At 48.4% G+C, this 25,333-nt stretch overlaps 1 protein-coding gene across 3 annotated transcripts in view; it reads left to right on the top strand.

Moving 5' to 3' along the window:
- PHF20L1 (PHD finger protein 20 like 1) overlaps nt 1-25,333 on the top strand; it is an 802,667-nt gene that overhangs the window by 204,038 nt on the left and 573,296 nt on the right. For all 3 annotated transcript variants that reach the window (XM_085604898.1, XM_085604900.1, XM_085604899.1), the window contains one exon: nt 9,639-9,727. In XM_085604898.1, the coding sequence (XP_085461024.1) occupies nt 9,639-9,727 (89 nt within the window). The remainder of the gene's footprint in view (nt 1-9,638; nt 9,728-25,333) is intronic.

The raw sequence follows: 25,333 nt of genomic DNA, 5'->3' as shown, positions 1-25,333 counted from the left end.
CTATAGCTAGTCGGACTCTTATTCATAGGTACTGAGGTGGTACGGTGACTAGGAAACTTGCTCTGTATATACTATACCAAAGTGAGGTATAGTGTGCACAGAGTCCAGTGGAACCCCAAAGGTAGGCAGAGGTTAAAGTAGATCGCACCTTAGTCTCCATTTGTGGTAGTGTGGGCGAGTAGTAAGCCTTTATCAGAGGTTAGTGTTAAACATTTGTTGTACCCACTCAATCAGCAAATGAATTCACACACTCAAAGACTGAACTTCAGACCAATTGGTTTTTGATAAAAATATTCTTTTAGTTATTTTATTTTTCTAGAACCAAGCAAGCCTGACACAGTCATGTGTGTGTATATATATACATATATACATATACACACACACACACATATATATACACTGTTGATTTGATTACAGTAGAACTACTCGTAATGCAATGCTTTGAAAGATTGTACATATACTCTGTATTGGCTTTTAGTAGAATTTCAATTAGATTACTTTACAGATTACTTTTCTTACACAGTACAGTATGCCTGGTTACTGCACTGGGACATTTCCTGTAGACAGGTAAGCAAAAGCGTTTTTTGTTATTTGGTTACAGTTTTATAGACCGATGTTGATTTTTCAACTCCACAATTAGAAACTTTTCATAGAAAAACTGTCAATGTTATCCTATGGCGGAAAATAGGCTTATCGGTTCAAAGGTAAGTGTTCAGTTGTGGGAGTTGGTATTCTGGGGTTAGACTCAGGGGTCCTCCAGGGTCAGGGATGCATTCTTGTTACACTCTCAGTGGCACTAGGGCGGCCTGGTGCAGAGTGCTAAGGCCCAATGTTATCCAATGGGGCTAGGGGCCCTCCGGTTGGTGGCTGCTTACGAGCAGGCCACTGAGTTGTGGGAGCAAAGCTCCTGGATTTAAGCTCAGGGCAAATGGGGGTTCAAGCCAGCCCAAAAGGTGCACACTTGGCAGCACTGGGACGGCTGAGTGCAGAGTGCTGTTTTGGCGTTGGGCGCCCTGTAGCTTTCTATGGCAACTATCCAGTTTGCAAACACACAGCAGGCTCGGGAGGAAGGTCTTCTGGCTGCGACCACCAATTGGAGAGGTAAGTTGGTATTCTGGGGCTTGGTTAGACACCGTCGGTTGGGCCACCCAAGGCCGTGGGGCGTCGGGTGTGGGGTGTGTTTTAGGGTCGGATCTTCTTACCAGCTCCTGGTTGCGGTTGGGGGACCTTCCGGATGTAGGCTGCAGGCTTCAGCTGGAGGCTTGATGCGTGTCAGGGATTGCTGGATCTCTGGTCCGGATCGCCAGGGAGACCTCCTTGTGGTTTTGGTCCACTCGAACTTGGGCTGTGGGCGCCGGGTGCAGAGTTGTACAGATTCGATGATTTATCTGGAGTCTGTTTGGGTTGAACACATCCGGTGTTCACGGGAGACAGTCTTTTCCTGGGAAGGCAGGGCAGGTCCTCTGGATTCTGGAGGCAGCTGGCTGCAGGACACACCGGGGTTTCGCTACTGCAGATTCGAGGTGGGGACAGGCCGGTAGGCTGGAGCCAAGTCAGTGGGCGTCCTCCTCGTGTTTGCTTTGGCACAGCTGTTCGTCCTTCTTCTTTTCTTCTTGTGGTTTCTTGTCTGAGTTCTTGGTTCAGGGCTGCCCCCTAAATACAGTATTTAGGGTGTGTTTCAGGGGTCTCGAGGTCAGTAACCAATGGGCTACTGACCTTAGGGTGACTATACCCATGGTGTGCTCACCCCACGTGGGGGAGTGAGCACATTCACTAATCCTGATTGGGGAGTGCCTGCCTTCTGCAAGTTGGCAGGCACTGAAGAGTGGGCTTCACCTCTCCTCCCCCATCCGAGGGGTGGGGTTGGCAGTGGTGGGCACACCTTCTGGGCTTGCTAATTTTTCCCGCCTGTCTTCCCGTGGAAAAGGAGGGGAGACAGAAAGGGGATCTGCTCCTGATAGCAGGAGAGGCTAAGGGTCGCATTACAAAGGCAGGAAGGCCTCTGAACCTCCCCTGCCACAGATGGCTCTTCCTGGCCTGGGGGAGGTGTGAACACCTCTGCCCAGGAAAAGCCTTTGTTTCTGGGCTCAGGGAGCATAGGCTCCCACCTCAGGGGTCCAGAAACATGTCTTGTGTTGGCAGGCTGGTGTGTACCAGTCAGGGAACCGACCAGAGGCTGGTCGTTTTTCAGTGGGCATCTCTAAGACGCCCTCTGAGTGCATTTTTCATTTAATACTACAATGGTATAGTGCACCCAGCTAGAGGGGTGGCTGACCTATCCAAGGGCAGTGGGTGGTAGGCATGGCACACAGGGATGTGCGCCATGTCGACTCTTTACTTTGTTTTGCACCAAAAGACGCAGCCCAGTGACTCAATCCCTACATACTGATGTTCTAAGGTTCTGACTATAGTTCTGTTCTGAGGTCAGAATCCCTGCAACACATCAAAATGAAGTGGGTGCTTTTTTTTTCTTTCTTATCTACTGATCCAAGTTGGATTGGTAGATTAAGAGAAGAAAACATTTGTGAAAGTGACTTTTAATGGGTGGGGTAGAAGAAATCTGGGTGCCACACTGAGTACTGAAATAAACATGGAGGGTGGGGATTGGTGAGAAGCAACACAGTGTGGTGGGAGGAAAAGCTAAAAGCAAAAGAAACATGGACCTGGGAGGGGGTAGAAACACTGGTAAAAAGGAACAACGGTGGAGAAGCACAAAACGGCAAGCACATCAAGGAGAGAGGGAGGAAGTGAAGCACAGGGGCAAGAGATAGCAGCATAGAGGGGAAAGAAAGCACATTAGGAAGACAGATGGAAAACACATATATTCTCGTGGTATGTTTTAGACAAAAGAAAAAGAAGGTTCCTAAAAGTGTGCAGAGAAAGCATAAAAGCCAGCCAATCAAATAGATGGTAAAAATGCTATGCTCCATGAAGGGATACACACAAGATGGACAGGGCAAGGCAGAAGCAGACAAATAATGACAGTAAATCCAACCATTGGTAAGTAATGGGCAGGCTGAAAGCCCCTCTGTTTTTTGTAAACCCATAATGCTGCTTGAAAGAGATGGGCGCGGTGGGTCCCAGAGCAGTCCCACTGTGGGTCCATGTTGAAGAAAGAACAAACGGCAGACCAAGGCCAAGCACTTCCAGTCCATATGTACTACCAATTCGTATGGTGGTGCAATCTCTTCCCGCACCCGCCGTCCAAGGGTGTCAAATGAAAGCCAAATTCAAATGGAAAGTTGGAAGGTGCACTCGTTCTGAAGTCAATAAGGCAGCGTAAACGGTTATTCCATAGTTAAGTCCTTTTAATAAATCTCTCAAAACTGGCCAACACGTTTCGTTCCCTATACTGTGCCAGAAGGAACTTTGTCAGGGCTCCTATATTGCACAAATCCAAACACATAGGGCATAAGTTGGACCTCAGTATGTGGGTCCATCACCAAGTTCAGATCCCTTCCCCTTATCATGGTGTTTACACTGAATTTGTGCAATTTGGTGAGCTCCCCAGGAAAACCAGAGGACTGTTAACATTCTATGTGAGCGTATTAACCATTGTTATTTTGTTTAGTAATGTACCCATTAAAACAAGTTTTCTACCACAGTGTCCTCATAGGTTATGTGAGCTTTAAAAGGTACATGGGCATGGAGCAGAATACGCTCATCCCTGCAATATGAACTGTATGAGTAGAAATACTGGTGAGGTGATCACTTTGGGGCAAAGGTGTAAAGGTTTTTAGGCATTAGGTGTGTCTCTTGCAAAAAAAAGCCACATCGAACACATGACAATCAAGATATGAGAGTACCCTGCAAACTTTGCGACAGTTATTTACGCGTCTGTTGTTCCAAGCGAGCCATTGGAGCATATACCTACGAGATGTCATAGGACAAAGAAGGGAGAGAAGACAAAGGGGGATGGAAAGCCAAGGGGTCTGCAAGATCCCAGTGACAAAAATCATCCCTGAAAACCTCATATACTTGCATGAATATTGAACAACAATAAATAACCTCCATCCCACTCCCCCTCACACTGATACCCCAGCATCCGTTCCCATAAACCCATGATAGAATAGAAACCTCCTAAAGGGGATGCACACCATGGGACGTGAGATCGTTCCTACGAACCCTAATCAGGAGAAGTACACAACCAGTTGTAACGGCAGGCAGGGAGTGCTGCTACCCGCAGGTCATACTGAGGGCCAGAAAAAAGGAAATGAAGAGCATATCACAACTAGTCCTGATAATAAAAAGGAAAAGAGAACAACTATCAGGAATGTGATACAGCCTGTGCTATGGGAGAAAGAGTGAGAGGTTCAAATCAACAAGCTGCATCAGTCTTCTGCTGAGGTGGACTGATCATTAACATCTGAAGAATAACTGCCCGGAGAACCCCTCTGGTTGTAGGTGACGACCTCACCCTGAAAAGCGTCTTAAAATATGTGGCAGCATTGTGTAATATGTATATCTTACCATCCAAATCCACCTTCAGACATGCTGAATATAACATGGAGCATTTGATGTTTAGGCTGCATAACGAAAGTAGTACCTCTGTGAATTTGCAGCTGGCATCCTAGACCGTAGCAGTGAAGTCTGGAACGATTTATATTGTGGAGTGTTGGTGTTGAAGTGGTACTCTTCACAAACTAGATGTAGAACAGAATCCTGATTGCTAAAATTGAGTCTGGTTATAATTTGCCTGGGGTGTGTTCCATGAGGAGGCCGTGGGTAAATTGGCCTGTGGGCTTCCTCCACCAGAAATACCTTGGAGACATTTTGCTGTTCAAAGAGGGATATAAGCAAGGATTCCACATATGCCATTATCTGGCCGGTTTTGGATTCCGCTTCGCACATTATTGTACCTGGAGCATGTCTCCTAATGTTTGTTGTTTATGGTGACAGCTAGTACTTGCTTTATAAATTAAAAACCTTTGTTCTGGTATCTCCGAAACTCTGCACTCCATTTCCTCGATTCTGTCAGCCTTTCTGTCCATATGCTCTGTCAGGTGATAAAGCCATGTAGTAATCAAACTAGTATTGGCATCTATGGTCTGCAAGCTGGGCTTTAGTTCCTTTGTGGTTGTAGGTGTGATGTCTAAGGGTGCCTACTCCAGACTCCAAGTAGGAGGTTCTTCAGCTGACTATTCCGGGCAACGGGTAGCCTTTTTGGAATCCAAAGGCAAGTTTTCCCTGTTTAGGTTCACTCATGCCCTTTGTAGCCCAGGGATATTGAGATGCAGAGACAAGTGATCAAGAAGGCGTATAGTCCATCGGCAATACCCCCTCAGGGCACATTCTGCGTGGGAAAGGCATGGTTAAGATGCTACCCCTCCGGACTTAGTTTGGAGAGGGAGCAGCGCTGTAAATGAGCCTAGGTCAGAGGAGGGCCCAGGAGGGAGCCGTAGTTTTGTGTCCGACAAAAAGTAGAAATCAGGCGTCCTCTAGAGTGTGCGGCGCCACCTTTGGGCCACCGGCGCCACCTTTGGGCCACTCATGTAAGTGTCAGACAACAGCAGTGTCTGGGTTTCGCTCAAGCTGCAGGATCCAGGTAGGGTGACCAACTGGCATGGGTGCAAATTCAGGATGGTGAGTGTAAAAATTCAGGACAAAGGGTCAAAATTCCGGATAAAAATTCCAGGCAGGAGGTCAAAATTCAGGTCATGCAATAGTATAGAGGTAAGTAAATAGACAACCACTATATTACCAGTGAAAAGAAGTTTATATTGGGTTGAGATAATTGTGCACTTTATGGGTTTTCAGTATGCGCGCAGCTTTGAGAAAATGTGCAGGTCTTTTTGTGGTAACAAAACCGCCCCCCACACCATTCCAGCCTCCCAGGGAAACGCCTGATGACCGGTCCGGCCAGTCCGGCCTTGCTACCACCCTCCAATGGTGACCTTCCTTTTCACATAGACCCTCTCTCATGTGTATTTAATTTATTTTATAGTGCTACTCATCCCAAGTAAGAAGGACAGGGTATCGGAGTGAGTTACATCACACACATATTATATAGAGACAATGACTCATATAAATATGAAAGTCAATCTATAGGAAATGTACTTAAGATGATGGGGTTACAAAGTGTAATCATTCTTTCATCCGTCATTAAGTCTTTCACCATTCATTCTGTCCTTCCATCTGTGTGCCCATCCATATCTATATTCAACCATTTGCAAACCTATCCATCATCTATCCTTCCATCGATCCATCATTCCACTCATCTATCCCTCCATCCACCCTTTCACTCATCCATCTCTCCATTCATCCTTTCACCTTATCCATCCGCACACTCATCCATCCACTCTTCCACTTATCCATCCTTTCACTCATCCATCCAGCCATCCTTTCCCTTTCACCCATCCAGCCATCCTTTCCCTTTCACCCATCCAGCCATCCTTTCCCTTACTCATTCATCCACCCAGTTACTCATCCTTTCACCTTTTCAGTCATCCATCCATCCTCCCTTTCTCCATCCCTCTTTCATTTAGCCATCCATCTTTCCATCAGCACGGAGCCATGAAAAATCTCTCTCCCATTGTGATTGCCCTTCACAATAGTAACATGGAAAGGGCTTTAATCTGCCACAAGGGTGATCACACACACAGCTTCTCTTTCTTATTGATTGACAGGGATACAGCTCTTCAGAAGCCTCCACCCTCCCTACACCTATCCTTCTCTCCCATATGCTACCAGTAGGGGCTCCTGTGAAAGGCAGGGGTCTTTGCATAACCAGGTTCATCTATGGAAAGGCAGGAGGCGGGGAGTGTGGGGTTTAAAAGCCTGGAGGCCATATTGCAAACCCTCTCGGTCTACTCCGTTTGTCACCCTCCCTTGTCTGCACATAGTGGCAATTTTCCATTTGCCAAACCCCTTAAATTAGGGAATGTCAAAGGTGCAGTCAGAAAAGACTAAAATATCAAATATGACGGACAAACATATGGCATATTTGGTCAATTTAAAATTCCTGAAAAGGGCTCTTTGGTGGGTTTCGGGCTGGACTGAAATGAAGGGGGGCTTTCTGTTTTAGCTCTGCTCCTGGGTTGGTCACGTCATTTTGTCATTTGCTGGAAGGCTTGTCATCAAGCTCGATCACGGTTACGTCTACCTGGTATCGGGCATCAGTATGTCCATTCCCGCACATGACCTTTATTAGTTGTACGAGGGTGTTGCAATGTAAAGAATTTTATCACACTATATGTGACGTTTCCCGTCGCTCTGAACTGTAGTGCAGTTGCCACCGTGGCTACCACAGCTGCCAGGAAGGCACATGTAAGTGCGACTCATTTGTCTTTTTTTGTTTCCAGTCAATAACACACTCTATGCTGGGATTTTTATGCCCATATTTACAATTTGCTTTTGGCTTAAAGGCCAGAACTGGTTTAGGGTTTCATACATGGTGCGGGACCTTTCCACAGCTTTGGCAGGGTCACGTCATAAGTTCTACTTTTTAAAAGCCCCGCCCGCCGTACACGGTCTCTTTGCAGCCATGCACTTGCCACTGGCCTCAGAGCCCTACACTTTGCAACTCTGCGGTTCAAGAGCCACATTCCAAGGGCCTGTCCCCCAACACACAGAGGCATGCCCCTCAGAGTCCTGTGCTGTCCTTGCCCTTTACACCCCAATACTTCGGATCAAGGTCCCTGGAGGCACAAAGCCATGGCCCTGCAGGCCTGCTCTTACTAGCACTGCCACTCGCAGGCCCATTCGTGTCAGTAATGTTAACTCACTCTTCTCCTCACACCACCTGCAGGGGACAAATCCAAATACCGCATCGACAGCTAAACAGCCAAGCCTGATCTGTCACTCACAACCAGATTCGCATCTGAGCCAAATTGCAGGGGGTGGGGGGAGTGGGAAGGCTACTAATTTTGGGGGCGTGGTGGTGGTAATTCTTCCACCAATAGGCAGTGTGGAGATGAAGGGGCGGGGAAAAAACATCAAAGCCTCGTTAACAATGTAAATGTGAGGCGGCCCCATCAGAGAGCTGGGGCTTCTGGCAGGGGAACAGTGTTGTTTCTAGGCCTGGGCTAAAAATCCGTTCCGCTCGCGGAAATTGCGATAATTTGACATTTTTTGCTTGCTCGCGCTGTAAAATAATATATTCTTGCGTGCGATCGCCTACCTGAATTCTTGCGTTCGCCGACAAGGTTTCCCGATCCGGTCGCGTTCTCCACGAGATGTTGGATTGTTGGTAGCCATTTGCGCTGTCTCACGACAGTTCGCGCCCGCAGTATCATCATTCGTCGCGTGATCACGTCTTTCTTCTCGCGATCATGCACTGCGAGACAAGTGAAAACAAGATGGCCGCGCCCGCGAGCAACCGCATGGGTAAGTTGGCAAGCCGCGACCACGCAGAACATACCGTGAACGGGCGGGAAAAAAACTCCTGCATCTTCGCGATATTTCCGCGTGTTTGCGGAGATTTGTAACATTTTCGCGATAATTTGCGAAAGTGAATTTCGCAAATTCCGCCCACCCCTAGTTGTTTCCCAAGCCAATGCCCAACATTACAGAGAAAAGGCGTCCATAAAAGGGATCGTCACGGACAACGGACGTGAGCAGGGCCGGACTGGCCGTAGCGGGCACCGGGCAATCCCCCGGTGCGCGGCACGGGTGGGGGCCGGTTTTGGGCCCCTGGGGGCCGTTTTCCTTGCAGGGCCTTTTTTTTGCGAAATCGGCCCTGTAACAAAATCGCCCGAAAACCGGCCCTAGCAAAAAGCTCGGCGGCATCCCCCGGGAGGTGGGGCCGGCCGAGCACTTTGCCAGGGCCGGTTGTGGTTCCCAGTCCGGCCCTGGACGTGAGATCCAAATTACGGACAGTCCGTAAAATTTACGGATGGTTGCTCACCATAGGCTCCCAATTGACAAAGCGGGTGGGCAAGGGAGGCATCCTCAGGCTCACAAGCAACTCCTGTCACCGCAGGGCCTCTGCAACTGAAGATCATGCTGCGGTAACAAAACAGCTCTGTGCATTCCCCCAGGACACAGCAAGATTTGAATTACACTCCCCACTGTGCCAGTGAAAGATCAGCCACTTAGGGAAGTAAGTTTCCACTGAGGATTGTACTCGCCAAGTGGAGCTTCACACTAAGCTCTTATCTTTGCTGCCAGAGTAGTCATGCCCTCCCCACTATTCAACGTTTGTTGTAAATAAAATGGCTGGGTCGGTTGTCTTAGCCAGCCTCTCTTTAGTTTGAGTCACGTTGTTTTTTTATAGCCTCACTTGAAAACAGTTTTTTCACGCTGTACTTCAGCATTATAAGATTTTTTCCTTTAATACTGTTTTACATTTTTTTATGTCTTCATTCTCATAGTCCCACTTAAACTGAATACATCCCTTCTATTTCCTTATCTAACTCTTTAGACGTCTACAGTCTTCATGAAACCAGTATTGCACCCTGTTATTTATTTTATTGGAATTATTTATATAGCTTAGACCTGGAGAAAGTAATGTCTGTTGGCCTTGCACAATCTTTTATTCTAAATATTAGCTTTGTATGGAACTATTTGTATTGTGCAGATAGAAATTATATTGTGTATTCCTTCGGTTTGTGTGGTTTTAGAAAATCTGTTGATGAAATATTTGCTATTGTCTACACTTATTTTGGTATGATTTAACAGTTGTGCCGTTTGTGCTTTAGGTACTTATACAGTGCAGTTTTATGATGGAGTTATTCGGTGTTTGAAGAGAATGCATATTAAGTCGATGCCTGACGACGCCAGGGGTCAGGTAAGGATACCTCATTTTCATGTCCACAGTTAATAAAATGAGTTCATAAACAAACTTAATACATGTAAGATCAGTGTGAGGAGATGGGGTGTTTTATATGTTGTGGTTGTGTGACTTGACTCTGTAATACACTCTCCAACCCCTTCACAACTCTTAGGTTTCGTTTGTCAAACCTTCAGCTAAACTGTGGGTAGCTGTGGCTCAGAGCAGCAAGGCTTACTCAAAGGAACAAATGTAAAGTCTTTAAACAACCCCAAAACAATTGAAGAAATTGGCAAGGCACCAAAGAAATCCGAAACCAATTTATAAAAATAGACTATTTTATATATTTTTAGACACCACAATGAAAAAGATCCACCGGAGTGTTCTAGAGGTATGGATTTTACAAGGTATATTAAATCAGGGTATTTTCACTCAACTGCGAAAAAGCATTGTCTAATTTAATTAATTTTACACTTGGAAACTTTTCCACTAAAATCTTTGGGCTAGGTGTCAAACGGTCACTTGGAGTCCGTTTAGGGGACAAACAAGGTCTTCAGAAACAGTTTCCCTTGCAGGTTAAGCAGTCTCCAGTCAGTTCCTCGCACTTTTTATCTTTGTAGGGCTTGTAGGAAAGTGCCCCTTTCAACATGGCAACCCCCACTTTTTGTCTGGTAATGATGCAGTTTTGACAAGTGCACTGGGTTTCTGCTACCCAGGTCCCCAGTGCCAGATCTCATTCCCAACAACTGTACAATTGTTCTCCCTGGTGGCAATACCTTTAAAACCCCCCTTGTACGTCCCTAATAAATTGTACCCCTGGTACCAAGGGCATGGATGCTAAAGAGGGTCCCTAAGGGGTGCAGCATGTATTTTGCTACCCTAAGGGACCCCTCTCCACACTTGTGCTAACTGCCATTGCAGCCTGCATGACATGTTGCAGACAAAAGTGAAGACACAACATGGCACACCTCCTGCGTGCCATGCCTGCGGATACTGAATGCAATATATGTAAGTCACCTCTACAGCAGACCTTACAGCCTTAAGGCAGGGTGCATCATTATACAAATGAGGACATATCTGCATGAGCAGATATGCCCCTGTGATCTTCATGCCGATTCTTGGACATTGGCCTGGCATTTCGGGCTGGACTGTTCCCATTGGGCGCAGGGGCAAGGATAAGCCCAGACCTCTGTACTTGGGTGAATGCATGACATTGTTCTGCATTCTGTCTATCAATTGTTCTTTTGCATTTTGATTCTTGGACATTGCCAGTGAATAGAGAAGCCATCTTGAGTATATGTACTGGGCACTGGTGATTGAGTTCCGCATCTACATGATGGCTTCATTGAAACTAAAGCTCTTTGGTATCAAACATCTCATATTAACAAACCCGCACTGATTCCAGTGATAGATTTAATAATACATGCACCCAGACGGCTCCTGAAAGGTACCCCATGAAAACCTGCCTAGCTTTAGCGTACTGGTCAAATGGTGTAGACCAGCCTGCCACCAGAGACACATTTCTGACCCCCTGCAGGTGAGCCTATGCTCTCTGAGGGCAGAAACATCTGCTCCCACCAGAGATGTTGCCACCTTTTCCAAGCAGATTGTTCAAGTAATCAGCATACCAAGGCAGGAGGCTTCAAAGGCATCTGCCACCTTTGATATGTGACCCAGACTTCCCCCAGATACGGTAAATGCCACCTACTACCCTGGGCCCCTTTGGCACCAATACAGGCAGGAAAATTAGCTAGTCAGGAGTCGTGTTTTCTATCAGGCCAGCTCCACTCCTAAGGTGAGCTACCTGATGTGAACACGAAAACTAGAATTCCACCATCTTGCTTTGTGGTAGTATTAGGCTCATTGGGTCAGGGTTATGCCACTTTCCACAGTTGGTGGTCATATGGGGGTGTGGTCATCCAATGGGCTACTCACCTTTAGGGTACCACCTGTCACTCCCCTTAATGCCCCTAAATTAATTACATAGGTGGCACCCCTGATGCCAGTAACTCAACGCACCAAGAAGAGGACGACAAAGAATATATGCGAAACCGAGAACCGAAGACTTGCTGTGGACTTTTGGGTGCCAAACCCTGCCTGCATCCGTCTCGACAATCGTGAAGAAACCAAATCGTCCTGCAGCTGAACCTCTACCAAGAACCCAGATAGACTGCCAGCCCTTCACAAATTGCCAGCCATCTCCCTTGGAATAGAGGAGCTACACCCCTGCAGTCCGCAGGCACCAAAACAGCAGAGTCTGGTTTACTTTGCTGCCACTCCCCGGTCATACTGACGCAACAGCCGCCCAGGATGAGGCCACGGTTCTCCAGGTCAGAGCCATCCAGGGAGAAGATGCCAGGACCAACAGGAGCCGCACAGAACCAATACACGTGGTGCAGAACCCCTTGCAGCAACCATTGCCTGTTTGAGTCTAATCCAAACTCCAACGACACTGATCAGCTGTCAAGTGACTTCTGCACAGCAGAGACCCACTTACAGAGTTGCCCAGCTATCCTGATCTTTGCCCCTCAAGGCAGCTGCAAGGACCTGAGACACACCAGCCCAGCTGACCTGCACCCGATTGCCGTGGCCTGGAGTCTTAAGAACAGAGTGTGCTGCCTTGCCCCCAGGACCGTTGTGAACTAAGTACCCCATTAGGAGCTCCTGGACTTGTCCCCAAGTCCCTCTCTGCAGTCTGTTTGTAAATTGCCCCCCTCGCCTTTGGTGTAGCACGTAAGGCTACCAACCCTACCAGCACCTCTGAACCCGGACATCTCAGGGCAGGTAAACTCTAACTGCTGGTGATAATTTGGACCTCACTCCCTACCACCTTAAGTCCTGAAGTGGACCGCCAGAAACCTACTGCCAGTATACTGGCCCTAGAGGCCTTTGTCACAAATCAGGGGGATAACTGTTCAAATACGGACATAACACAACCACAATGTTTTACCTCATAAAATGAGGGTGGGAGTAAGCTTGCATGCACTGTCCTAGCTGTCTCTGGAAATATGGAAGTTGACCATTCAGAAAAGTAGAACATTAGTAGCTAATTTTTCAGAACTGGGACAAATCACAGATCTATTTGTAACAATAGACACCAAATACTAAAACTTCACGTCCAGGTATCTGCATCAGTAATTGCTGGGGAATGCACTGTCAATGTACATGTAAGGGAAATTTTCATACACATTTCCCCCAGCCTTACTAATGTTAGTGCATACAAGTGACCGTGTCATTATTAATCTTTATTGCACCACAATGGTCCAGAAAAACATCATTTTCAGATCTGGTGGAAGTGGCATAAGACAGAGTGATGAGACTGCCAGCTCACCAGGACCTGTTTACACTTCAAGGGGGCCAGGTATATCGCCCTGAACCAGTAACTCTCAGCCTAGCAGCATGGTTTTTGAAGACATAGTTTGGGCACCTGGGGCTTCCACAGAGAGCTGTTGAGTCCTAACAGAAGCCAGAAAGTCTACACAAGAAAATGCAACACAGCTTAATGGGGCAGGTGTATACACTAGTGCAATAGAATAGAACATAAGGCTACAGTATGGTGTTTAAATACCTTACTGTCTGGCTGATGATGACTTTTCATTCACCTCACTTAATATACATCACCCAGTGATGGTGGCCTACACAGGAGGCTTAGTAGCAAGAAGTTTCTTCATCACACCAGTTATCAAGAGATTTCTAGAAGGGGCAAAAAGGGCAGCTCAAACAATGTTGGTTCTCACACCACTGTGGAACTAAACCTATTACTAGCACAGCTCATAAAGTCTCCTTTCGAGCCACTGCATAAGACTGGTCTCAAATTTCTAACACTCAAGACTGCTTTTCTGATTGGCATCACATTGTTGCTGAGAGTTGTTGAGTTGCAAATACTCATAACGTGAGACCCTTACTTACAGAGAGATAAGGACAGTATGTTAATGAAGACAAACCCACAAATTCTGCATAGGTTCATTTCATGTACCCGAGCTATCCTGCTCTAATCTTTCCAAACCTCAGGATCACAAGCTGAAAGAGTCGTTCATACACTGGACGTCAGAAGAGCAGTCCTATATTACCTGCAGGAAACAAGCCAAATCAGTAGGGGAAACCAGCTTTTCATCTCCTTTGTGTCAGCAAGCGAGGCTATTCCTACCTGGCCACTAGATGGTGGAATGATGCACAGCATCTAAATACACATTTTTCAAGCTGCAAAACTGCGCCTGTAGATAAGTAACCATTTTGTTTTGGAATCAAGTTGGAATGTGGATAGGAAAAGGGATGGAGCCTATGTTGAGACAGGAAAGGAGTATCAAAGACCCAATGGTGAAATGTAAAGAGTAGGTTTAAAGATTAGAACCTATATTATGAGGTTTGAAAAGAGAGGGCCTGTAAACTGTGCTAATAAAGTGGAGGTGAAGCCACAAGGAACCTGTGGGTGGGGAGGGGATGGGGGGGGGAGGAGCAGGGGTTATTCAAGGAATGTGTAGCTGGAGAGCTGAGAAGGGAATATTCTAGAGCCTGTGATGAGAGTAGAGGTGAAGACGATGAAGCCTGTATTGTAAGATAATAGAAAGAAAGGATAATGACGAGTCCATGGAAGAGGTATGGATACTCTAGTAAGTGACAGGGAAAGAAGAATATCTAACACCTCTGCTGAGCACGTAGAAGGTGATATATATATATATATATATATCACTTTAATAGAGTTTGCATGGCTGCTTACTACTAGAGGGCAGAGAAGGGGATGCTGCAATAGAGGAATTACTTGGGATGTTGTAATAGATTGGAGATGCACCTATGGAGCCTCATTTTATGGTTGGAGTGTAAGTGAGACAAGTAGGTTTCAGTAGCCCTTTGGCATAGTTAAATCTGGGAATACCATGATGCAATTTATGCTAAATGAGACCTGAGATTGGGCTCCTAGACCCTCAGCAAAGTACAGGCTCAATGCCAACTCGCCAACTAGGGACCATAAACCTGGTGGAATGCAACCCATGAACTACCTGCAGGTTACATGAGGATAATGCCGATGTGGTCAGTAATCAGTCCTGTGAGACTTGCGGGATATTGTGTGTTAGTGCGCTCGTAAGTCTGACACACACAAGAATTCACACCTTAGATGTATTTTAAAACTTTATAATCAACGTCCTAATCTAGTGCATATAACCTATATAGATATAACTATGAAAAGAAACAAATTAGTGGCAATAAATGCAAATTGTAAACAGAATATTAAAAAGAAATGTACTATTGTGACGGTATTTCACAAGTTTATTAAACTGATAGGTAATCAGTCATTGTTTCAACCACCTCCTCCTTCTAGCCCCTAGCTAAGATGTCTTAGCACACAAAGTGTCTGTCTGAGTTTCTTGAGGTGGCCTCCAGCCCACATACCTTAGCCCAGTGATGCTCAGAGCATGACCCAGGAAGCCGCATGCTGCCCTCCTGACTGGTTTACATGCACCCCCCTGGTGAACACTAGCACTAGGCTGCTGTTTCCATGACTTAGCGCTTACATTTAAAAAGAGGTTGTAGGAAAGTGCCCCTTTTTGGCATGGCCACCCCCCACTATTTGCCTCTTATTTGATGTGATTTTGACTGCATTTGCACTGTTCCTGCTAACCAGGGCCCCAGTGCCAGATCTCTTTCCCACAACTGTGCATTTGTACCCCCAGTCGGCTATACCCTTAGCACCCACTGTATGTTCCTTGTAAATGGAACCCCTGTATCTAGGGCAAGGAGGCTAAAGAGGGTCCTTAAGGGCTGCAGCATGAATTGTGCCACCACTGCAGGCTTGGTGCAGACAAAAAAAACACGACATAGTACACATCCCTGTGTGCCATGCCCATAGACACTGCATGCAGTATAGGTAAGTTTTCCTTACAGCAAGCCTTGCAGCTCTAAAGCAGTGTGCACTATACTACATGTAAGGACATATCTGTTAGAGCAGATATTCCCCTGTGCTTGTCAGTAGTATTACTGACAGTACAAGTCAGCAGGGTAGCTATTTTTAAGAGCATGTGCTGGACACAGGTGTAAATGAGTTCCCAGCCTACGTGATGGCTTCACTGAAAACAGGGAAGTTTGGTATCCATCATCTCGTTTTAATAAACCAACTCTGATGGCAGTGTTAGATTTATTAATACATGCACACAGGGGGGCACCTTAGAGGTGCCCCCTGAAAACCTACCAGTTGCTGGTGTGCTGACTGTCTGGTTTTCGTCAGCTTGCCACCAGAGACATGTTTCTGACCCAGGGGGTGATGGGCTTTGCTCTCAGGCGGTCAGAAACTAGGCCTGCAGAGGGTGTTTAATCCCCTCCCGCAGGATGACCTGCAGATTAGCATTCCAAGGCAGTGGACCTTCAAAGAGTCCACTGCCTTTGGTATTCAAATATGGTTTCTCTCACATGATAGGAAGTCACCCCCCCCCTTGTCCCTAGCCCTTTGGCACCTGGACAGGTGGAAAAATTAGCTAGGCAGATAGGCGTATCTACCCCTAAGGTGGCCTACCTGAAGTGGAGGTGACTTTTCAGGGTAAACCTTCTTAGTGATGGGAAACGTAGGTACTCTGGTACAGGGTTAGTCCACTGTTCGAGGCATGTGGGCTGCTGAATTCATATCTGTGCATAGATCGCCGCCTAGTGTTGGGTCCGGATGTTTGCACGTTGTTGTCCTGGAAGAGTCTTCGAAGTATCCTTGGATAGGTGACTCCTCCCCTGGACTACAGTGCGCATGGGCATCCTCTCCATCCTCAGATTGTTTTTTTCCGCCATTGGGTTCGGATGTGCTATCTTAGCTCAAGTTAGGAAAATATTTTGTCGAGGCCAAAAGGCCTTTAGTTTGCGTCGGTACTGTTTATCGATCGGGTTTCGATACAATCTTGTTAGTTTACTAACTTTCAGCACCGACTTTTTTCGCATTTACCTGTCCATCGACTACTTCGACGATGGAATCGAGGACGCCATTCAAAAGGTGTCCGGTATGCAATGCGAAGTACCCACACATCGACGTCCATCCGGTGTGCAACAAATGCCTTTCGCCGGACCACGACGAATCGACATGCATGGCCTGTGCCCGGTTCCGTTCCAAGAAGACTCTACGGAATCGACGAGCGGCGAGACTCGAGGCGCAGCATGCGGCACCGGCCCCAACAGACATTTTCGACGAGGCCGAAGACGTCGAGGAATTAGAAGTCTTGCCCTCCAGTCCCGTTTCCGAACACGAACCCGGATCGGACGAGGTGGACGAGTCACTCTTCCACAGAGGTGAAGACGACACCGAGGTAGGAGACGACGAGGAGGCCTTAGGGGCCGAAGAGAGTAGCTCCAATGATGAACAAGGCCTACCTGTTCAAACCGAAGAAACACCAGTGCCACAGCCTATGGCTCCGGTCGAGGGATCGCCTTCGGGCCTTACCCGAGACCCATCCCGCAGTTCTTCGGCCCCGCCCTCGGGCCCGGCCTCGGACGTTCAGCGGCAGCCATTACTGCATAAACCAGCTGGTTTCCCTACCGCAAAACCGAAACCGAAAGCTGCTCCGGTTCCTCCGAAACCGAAACTGAAAGTGGCGCTGGTCGGATCGAGGCCTTCGACGCCAGCGCAACGCGTCGGCACCGACCGCACCAAGAGAGACTTCGGTGCCGAACTTGAAGCGGGTGACGTCGGAGTCGACAAACGGAAAAAGGCCGTCGGCACCGACAAACCTGCTCGGCTACCGGCACCAGCGACACCGAGGGCCGTACCGCCTGCTGCGTCTCGCATCGCTCCCTCGACGACGCCTAAGCCTCACGTATCGAAGACTTCAACGGTGATCTCCGCACCTCGACTCGAGGAACCGCCGGCGCCGAAAAAATCCTCGGCCGCCTCTACGAACCTGGCCGGTGCCAAAGCCTCAAAGACGCCCCAAGTACGACCTGGTGCGACGCAAGGCAGCAAAACCACGGCTGTCCTCCAGGACACGTCGGGTTCCGGTTCGATCGGAGCTCCAGCAGCCTCTTCGGTGCCGGCCAAAATTACCTTCGGCTTGCCTCCGTCGACAATCCCAAAAATGTTCCAACTCAGGACACGGGTCACCCAAACTACGGTCACACCTGCTGAGACGTCTCCGGCACGTGTCATCGACGCCGACACTGGCAGGATGAGTCTCCACGACCGAAGGATAACTTCGGAGCCGCCATTGGACCCTTTCAGGATCCCACTAAAAAGGAAGTTGCCTGTAGAATCAGAACCTCTCCTTTATGAACCTTTCCATTCATCCTACCAGGATCCACACCGGTTCTCCCCCACACGCTCCGACACGGATGCATTGGAGGACTACATGGATGACCAAGTCCCCTACCATGTAGACACAGACCCTGATGACCAGCAGGACCCTGATCAAACTTGGGGCGACCCTGCAGACCCCAGTGCACCTCTCGATGCACAGGACCCACAACTCTATGGGGCAAAAACATCTCCTACGGAGGATACTGCGGCGTTCAACGCTCTTATTGAACGTGCTGCAAATAACCATGGGGTACAGCTTCACTCTGATACCATCGAAGATGACTTTCTAATGGACACCTTTGCATCCTCAGAAAGACATGTAAAGACTCTGCCAATGTTGAAGGGGGTCCTCAAACCAGCCAAGGACATTTTCAAGGAACCCACCAGGGCACGAGTGATAAACCCCAGGATTGATAAGAAATACAGATCAGCACCTGGGGATCCTACTTACATCAGAGGCCAATTACCACTCGACTCCATCGTCGTAGCGAATGCACGCAAGAGGGCACACTCGCAAACGACAGGTGACGCTCCTCCCCCGGACAAAGAGTCCAAGGTGTTAGAGACCTCTGGCAAGCGAGTTGCCGCCCAAGCTGCCAACATATGGCGCATAGCCAACACTCAAGCGCTCCTTGCTCGCTATGATAGAGCGCACTATGACACACTGGAGCAAATATTCCAACATCTCCCTGACCAGTTCAAGGAAGGCGCAGAAATGCTCATCAGAGAAGGACAGCTACTCACGAATGCTTCCATCAAATGTGCACTAGATGCTGCAGACACGGCTGCCAGAGCCATAAACACAAGCGTCATGCTGCGACGACATGCCTGGCTACGGATCTCAGGATTCAAGCCTGAGGTACAAAACAATATACTCAACCAGCCCGTCAACCCCGACTATTTATTCGGGCCAGAGGTTGACACCACCCTCGAAAAGATAAAAGGACACGGACACTGCAAAGTCCATGGGCGCCCTACAAACTCAGTCCTTTCGGAGCGGCTCCTTTCGTCGCCCCGGAAACAAGGGAGCAGGTAGAGGACAGGGGTCACAACAAACATATAACAAAGGCAATACACAGACCACCTACGATAAAAACACCCGAGGTGGATATCGTGGCTCCAGTACAAAGGGCAGAGGACGTGGCTACGGCAACACCAGGTCCTCCCCCAAGAACAAGCAGTGACGCCCTCTCCCTTCCTCCCGACCACATAACACCTGTCGGGGGAAGGCTACAAAGGTTCCTGTCCACGTGGAACTCCATCACCACGGACAGGTGGGTCAAAGATATTGTAAAATACGGTTACTGTCTGGAGTTAACCTCCACTCCACCCACAATACCACCAAGAAGCAGTCCTATGTCCTCAGAGCACTTAACGCTCTTACAGCAAGAGGTGCAAAGTATGCTTCTAAAAGGCGCTATAGAGGTCGTACCCATCCACGAGCAGGGTACGGGAGTGTACTCCCTCTACTTCTTAATTCCAAAAAAGGACGGGTCGCTCAGACCTATATTAGACCTGAGACCCCTGAACCAGTACATTCTTTCAGAGCACTTTCACATGCTCACTCTACAGCAAGTCCTTCCGCTTCTCAAGCAGGGAGACTTCCTAGCCACACTGGACCTCAAGGATGCGTACTTTCACATACCCATCCACCCCTCACACAAAAAATACCTCAGGTTCACTGTTCAAGGGCAGCACTATCAGTTCAAAGTCCTTCCCTTCGGCGTGACAACAGCGCCCAGGGTTTTCACGAAGTGCCTAGCTACGGTGGCAGCACATCTACGGAGGCAGCATATACACGTCTACCCCTACCTAGACGACTGGCTCGTTCAAGCGAAGTCAGCCCAGCAATGTGCAAGCCACATGTCCCGCACCATTCACCTTCTTCACAGTCTGGGATTCTCACTAAATTACCCAAAGTCCCATCTCCAGCCCGCACACGTACAACAGTACCTAGGTGCGACTATAGACACTCTGGCGGCCACAGCTCAGCCAAATTTAGTGAGGATCAACAGCATACAACTGCTGATCTCCAAGTTCAAACCCAATCACTCACTTCCAGCGCGAGTGTTTATGCAGTTGATAGGCATGATGGCCTCCTGCATCTTCATAGTCCCGCACGCGAGATTACATATGCGCCCACTTCAGGAGTGCCTAGCACGTCAGTGGAATCAGGCTCAAGGACAGTTGAAGGACCTAGTGTTGGTGAGTGGTCGGGCATACAACTCTCTGCATTGGTGGAATCCACAAAACCTTTGCAAGGGCCGACCATTCCAAGAGCCTGTCCCACAGATAGTACTGACAGCGGACGCGTCTCTCCAGGGATGGGGAGCTCATGTACTCCACTACACAGTGCAGGGACTATGGACAACACAACAAAAGAAGTTGCACATCAACCTTCTGGAACTGATGGCAATCTTCCTAGCCATGAAGGCATTCAAAGTACATCTATGCAACAAGGTCGTGTTGATCCGGACGGACAACATGACCGCAATGTACTACATACAGAAACAGGGAGGAACACACTCTCCACAGTTGTCTCATCTGGCTCAGAGCATGTGGAAGTGGGCCATTCAAAGAAACATGTTCCTCATGGCGGAACACCTCCCTGGCAAGGACAACCAGATGGCGGATCTGCTCAGCAGACACAGCCACCAGATGCACGAGTGGGAGTTACACCCATCAGTACTCCAACCGTACTTCCAGCAGTGGGGTCATCCGGAGATAGACCTATTCGCGACAAGCGAAAACGCAAAATGCCAAAGCTTCGCCGCCAGATTCCCACATCCGCAGTCGCAGGGCAATGCGATATGGATGAACTGGTCCGGCAGATTTGCGTACGCTTTTCCCCCAGCGCCATTGATACCGCTGGTGGCTCGCAAACTCCGACAACACTCCCTGACACTCGTCCTAGTTGCTCTCACTTGGGCACGCCAGCCGTGGTACACCACCTTCCTCGAACTTTCCGTGGTGCCGCATCAAAGGCTGCGGATCAAACCCGCGCATTTGACGCAGAACCATGGAGAGGTTCAGCACCCAGATCCGCAACAGCTGAACCTGGCGATCTGGCTCCTGAAGTCCTAGAGTTTGGCTATCTCAACCTGCCACCTGACTGTATGAACATCATCAAGGAGGCCAGGAGACCCACCACCAGAGCTTGCTATGCAGCCAAATGGAAAAGGTTCGTCATTTATTGCGGTAATAATGACATCAACCCGCTGGACGCATCCATCCAAAACATCATCTGTTACCTCTTACACCTATATCGATGCAATCTGGCGTACACCTCTATACGTGTCCATTTGACCGCAATCTCAGCCTATCTGCAAACTAGGCAGCACCTCTCTCTATTCAGAGTGCCTGCCATCAAAGCATTCTTGGAAGGACTCAAACGAGTCATTCCACCAAGCCACCCACCGGCTCCAATGTGGAACCTCAACTTGGTCCTCACACGCCTGATGGGTCCACCCTTTGAACCTCTACACTCATGCGAGATTCAATTCCTTACCTGGAAAGTGGCCTTCCTTGTAGCGATCACTTCCCTAAGAAGAGTTAGTGAACTCCAGGCACTAACCGTTCAAGAGCCATTTATACAGGTTCACGCCAACAGGGTCGTACTACGTACCAACCCCAAATTCATGCCCAAAGTAATATCGCAGTTCCACATGAATCAGACTATTGAACTGCCAGTTTTCTTCCAAAACCCACAAACTGTTGCAGAAAGGGCACTACATACACTAGATGTACGGAGGGCCCTCATGTACTACATCGATAGGACTAAACCCTTCAGGAAGACAAAACAACTGTTCGTTGCCTTTGCCCCACACCACAAAGGTAACGCCATCTCCAAAGCAGGGATAGCCAGATGGATAGTTAAGTGTATTCAAATCTGTTATCAAAAAGCAAAACGCACATTAACTATTCCACCACGAGCCCACTCAACACGTAAGTTGGGGGCTTCCATGGCCTTCCTAGGAAATATTCCCCTGCATGATATATGCAGAGCAGCCACATGGTCCACCACACACACATTTACAAAACACTATTGCGTAGATGTGCAGTCAAAACAGCAGGCAGCTGTAGGACAGGCTGTTCTCAAAACACTTTTTCAGACCGCTGCAGCTGGCACGGGTAGCCGCCGCCAATAGAGGGCACTGCTATGTATTCTATGCACAGATATGAATTCAGCAGCCCACATGCCTCGAACTGAATATGCTACTTACCAGTATGCATCTGTTCTTGGCATGTAGGGCTGCTGACATTCATATCGCCCTCCCTCCTCCCCGGCGCCTGTCGCAGCTGCAGCTCTCAGAATTACTGCAAGCATGGTCATCACTTTCTGTATCTACTCCATCACTGCCACAATGGCGAAAAACAATCTGAGGATGGAGAGGATGCCCATGCGCACTGTAGTCCAGGGGAGGAGTCACCTATCCAAGGATACTTCGAAGACTCTTCCAGGACAACAACGTGCAAACATCCGGACCCAACACTAGGCGGCGATCTATGCACAGATATGAATGTCAGCAGCCCTACATGCCAAGAACAGATGCATACTGGTAAGTAGCATATTCATCCCACGGGAAGTGGTATATAGGGGGCTTAGTGACCCCAGGGGTAGTATGCACAATGGCTACCTCTCTACGCTCCTAAATTCAGTATTTAGGGGAGCCCTGGCACCAGGAAATCAGATCCTGCCAACCAGAAAGAAGATGGATGTGAAGAGTCGCAATGAGCAAGAACAGAAGACCCAGTAACTGACTTGGCACCAACACTGCCGGCCTGTCTTCTGACTTCGATATTTGCACCAAAAGACAACTTGTCATGCAGCTGCTGTGTTTGCTAGCACTTCTCACAGGAACCAAGAATTCCCATGGAACAGCGAAACTACTACCCTGCAGGTACCAAAGACTGAGCTGTGAGGCTCCAAGACTGTGAAAACCTGTCGTCAGAAAGCACCACTGCACCCGAGCTGCCTAGCCTGGGCTGAAGTGGGCCAACTGTGTCAACGTGGTCCGCAGGCCCTCCAGACTTGTAACCTACCTTGTGTTTCCCCACAGTGGAAGTCTCAACGCCGCCTGCAGCCTCTATTTGAAGGCCCCCTCAACCGTGACCTATCCCGATGACAAATACCCGATGCCTAAGGACACCTCTGCATGCTTCATCCCTGGCCCATGGAGAGGAGTATCAAATGGGTCCCTGAGAGACCCACTGTTGGTCCAGCCCGACTGGCCTCCTAGTCCAAACCTGCAGCCTCTTTTCCTGCAGACCGATCTCCATTGACTAATATTGGGCACCCAAAGCTGTATTGCACCACTGCAACTAGCCGCCCTAGTGCCGCAGGAGGTGACCTGCTGGTACTGCCTTGGACCTCGCCCTATACTAACCTTAAGTCCAGACGATTGGTCTCGTAAGTTGCTATAGTCTACGTGAATGCTGTATTTGTTTTTCCTCCCATAGTATAACAGTGCATTTTTCAGAAGCAGCAATAAGTGTTGCCTTTTTTAAAAAAAAAAGTATTTCTCTTGCAAAACATACTCACCCGATTGTATGGGTTCTGCTGCCTAAACATATATTGTCTTATATTTATAATTTGGTGTGAATCTTTTTATTTAGTAGTGTGCATCATTTATTTACTATTTAGTCTATTTGCAGATGTCTGACACTCTTCACTGATACGCCTACGGCTGCTTGACCACACTACCTTGAAGAACACCTTTGGATTGCTAGAGCAAGCCCCTGTCCACTTATAAGGGAATACCTGGACTCTTTGCACAGTATATCTCTTTTTGATATACTATATAAGGAGCCAGATTCTTAATCAAGTTAAATAAACAGGCAATCATTTATTCAACGGTTAATTGAAGTTAAAGAAAATCAGTAACTAGGGTGTCCTGCACTGTTTATCTTTAGGAACACAATTTTTAAAGAGATCTTGCAACAAAAGTATAACAATGTTATAAAGTCTCTTCAAAATTCAAAAAGTGTAATTCATTGACCTGCAGAACCGTTTCACCGTGGTACATCAGATTATATCAGTGTATTGAGAAGTATTTTTTGTTGTTTACAGCGATGGTTTTTAAAAAGGAATGTAGAAACATTAATTCTCTCCCCCCCCCCCCCCCCACACTAATAACAATGCAAGTAGTGAACCAAGAGTCATGTCAGTTATGTGCATTCTTTAAGTGACCTGGGTTCTTTTTTTTTTTTATAATTCTTTTTATTAACAGCTTGAATCAACGTCACAAGGCAAATCACAGTACAAATCATTTTAGTCTCGTACCCCATTCGTAAAGCCCATATCTACATGCATGTTAGGTTTAAGCTCAGATGTTATCCTCCTGTCTACATTTGATCGTTGTGACCTGGGTTCTTATTGTACATGAACAACATTATAGTTTATTAAATGAAACCCAGAAGAAGGTTTTGTACATCTCCCATCCTGAAGTCCTGTCTTTCAAGATCAATACAGTTGCCTAAGATCACACAATTTTGTTACGTGGGGAATCCCAAGTTTTCTGGTTTCACATTGCAGTTCAGCCGCTGGATGTATATGCTTTGCTTCCCCTACACATGCCTCACCGACAAGCACCCTGCCCCATCAATCCCCGACCGCCACCCTGCTGGCATTAGTGAGGTTCTCGGTACCGTCACAGATCAAACTGTATGGCTCCTGGGTAGGGCTGGGCAGATTTGGCCTAATGCCACTACGCGGAATTATGGAAAAAAATGTGTGGAAAACGAGCCCACGTCCTGCCGCCAGCCGAGGGTCCGTGTGCCCAGCACAGGGGTCCCTCGTGCCCGTGCAGGCTCCCCAATCTCCCCGGCCTGGCTGGTTGAGAAGCAGGGACCGTCCCCGGACCTCTGTTTCGGTCAGGGCCTGGGGTGTGGGAGCCCCCATCCTGCGGCATGCCAAGGGTCCGTCTGCCCGGGACAAGGGTCCCTGGTGCAGAGCCCCGGAGCCCTGCAAGGGCAGGCGGGAGCCCTACCGCGATGGCTCGGGGCGGGCAGATGGGTGTCCTTTCGGTCCCGGCCATCTGGTCACACCTTTTCCCCCTCGGCCATCTGGTCGCACGCAATACTTTCCAATGGGGCGACCAGATGGCTGGGCTGCCCTGGAAGTCCCGGTGGGGCTCATTTTCTCACTGATCCCATCCAGGGCTCCAGGAGGTCGGGCGCCGCCGCGACCTGGGTCCCCTGGGTCCCCTCCGTCACTCGGTGTGCACGGGTTTCCAGAAAGAGGGGTAGCTTTCCTCCGGATTACTAGGGGCAGGGTATGCCGGAACACCCCTCCTGGGCTGGCTGTTCTTTGCCGGTTGACCAGATGGGCTATGCCCGGACAACACCTCCCCTCCGTCCAGGGG

The sequence above is a fragment of the Triturus cristatus genome, chromosome 5_1 (genome assembly GCF_964204655.1).
Source record: "Triturus cristatus chromosome 5_1, aTriCri1.1, whole genome shotgun sequence".
Classification (NCBI taxonomy): Eukaryota; Metazoa; Chordata; class Amphibia; order Caudata; family Salamandridae; genus Triturus; species Triturus cristatus.
The sequence above is the reverse complement of the archived record's forward strand: the minus strand, read 5'-3'. Positions and strand labels throughout refer to the sequence as shown.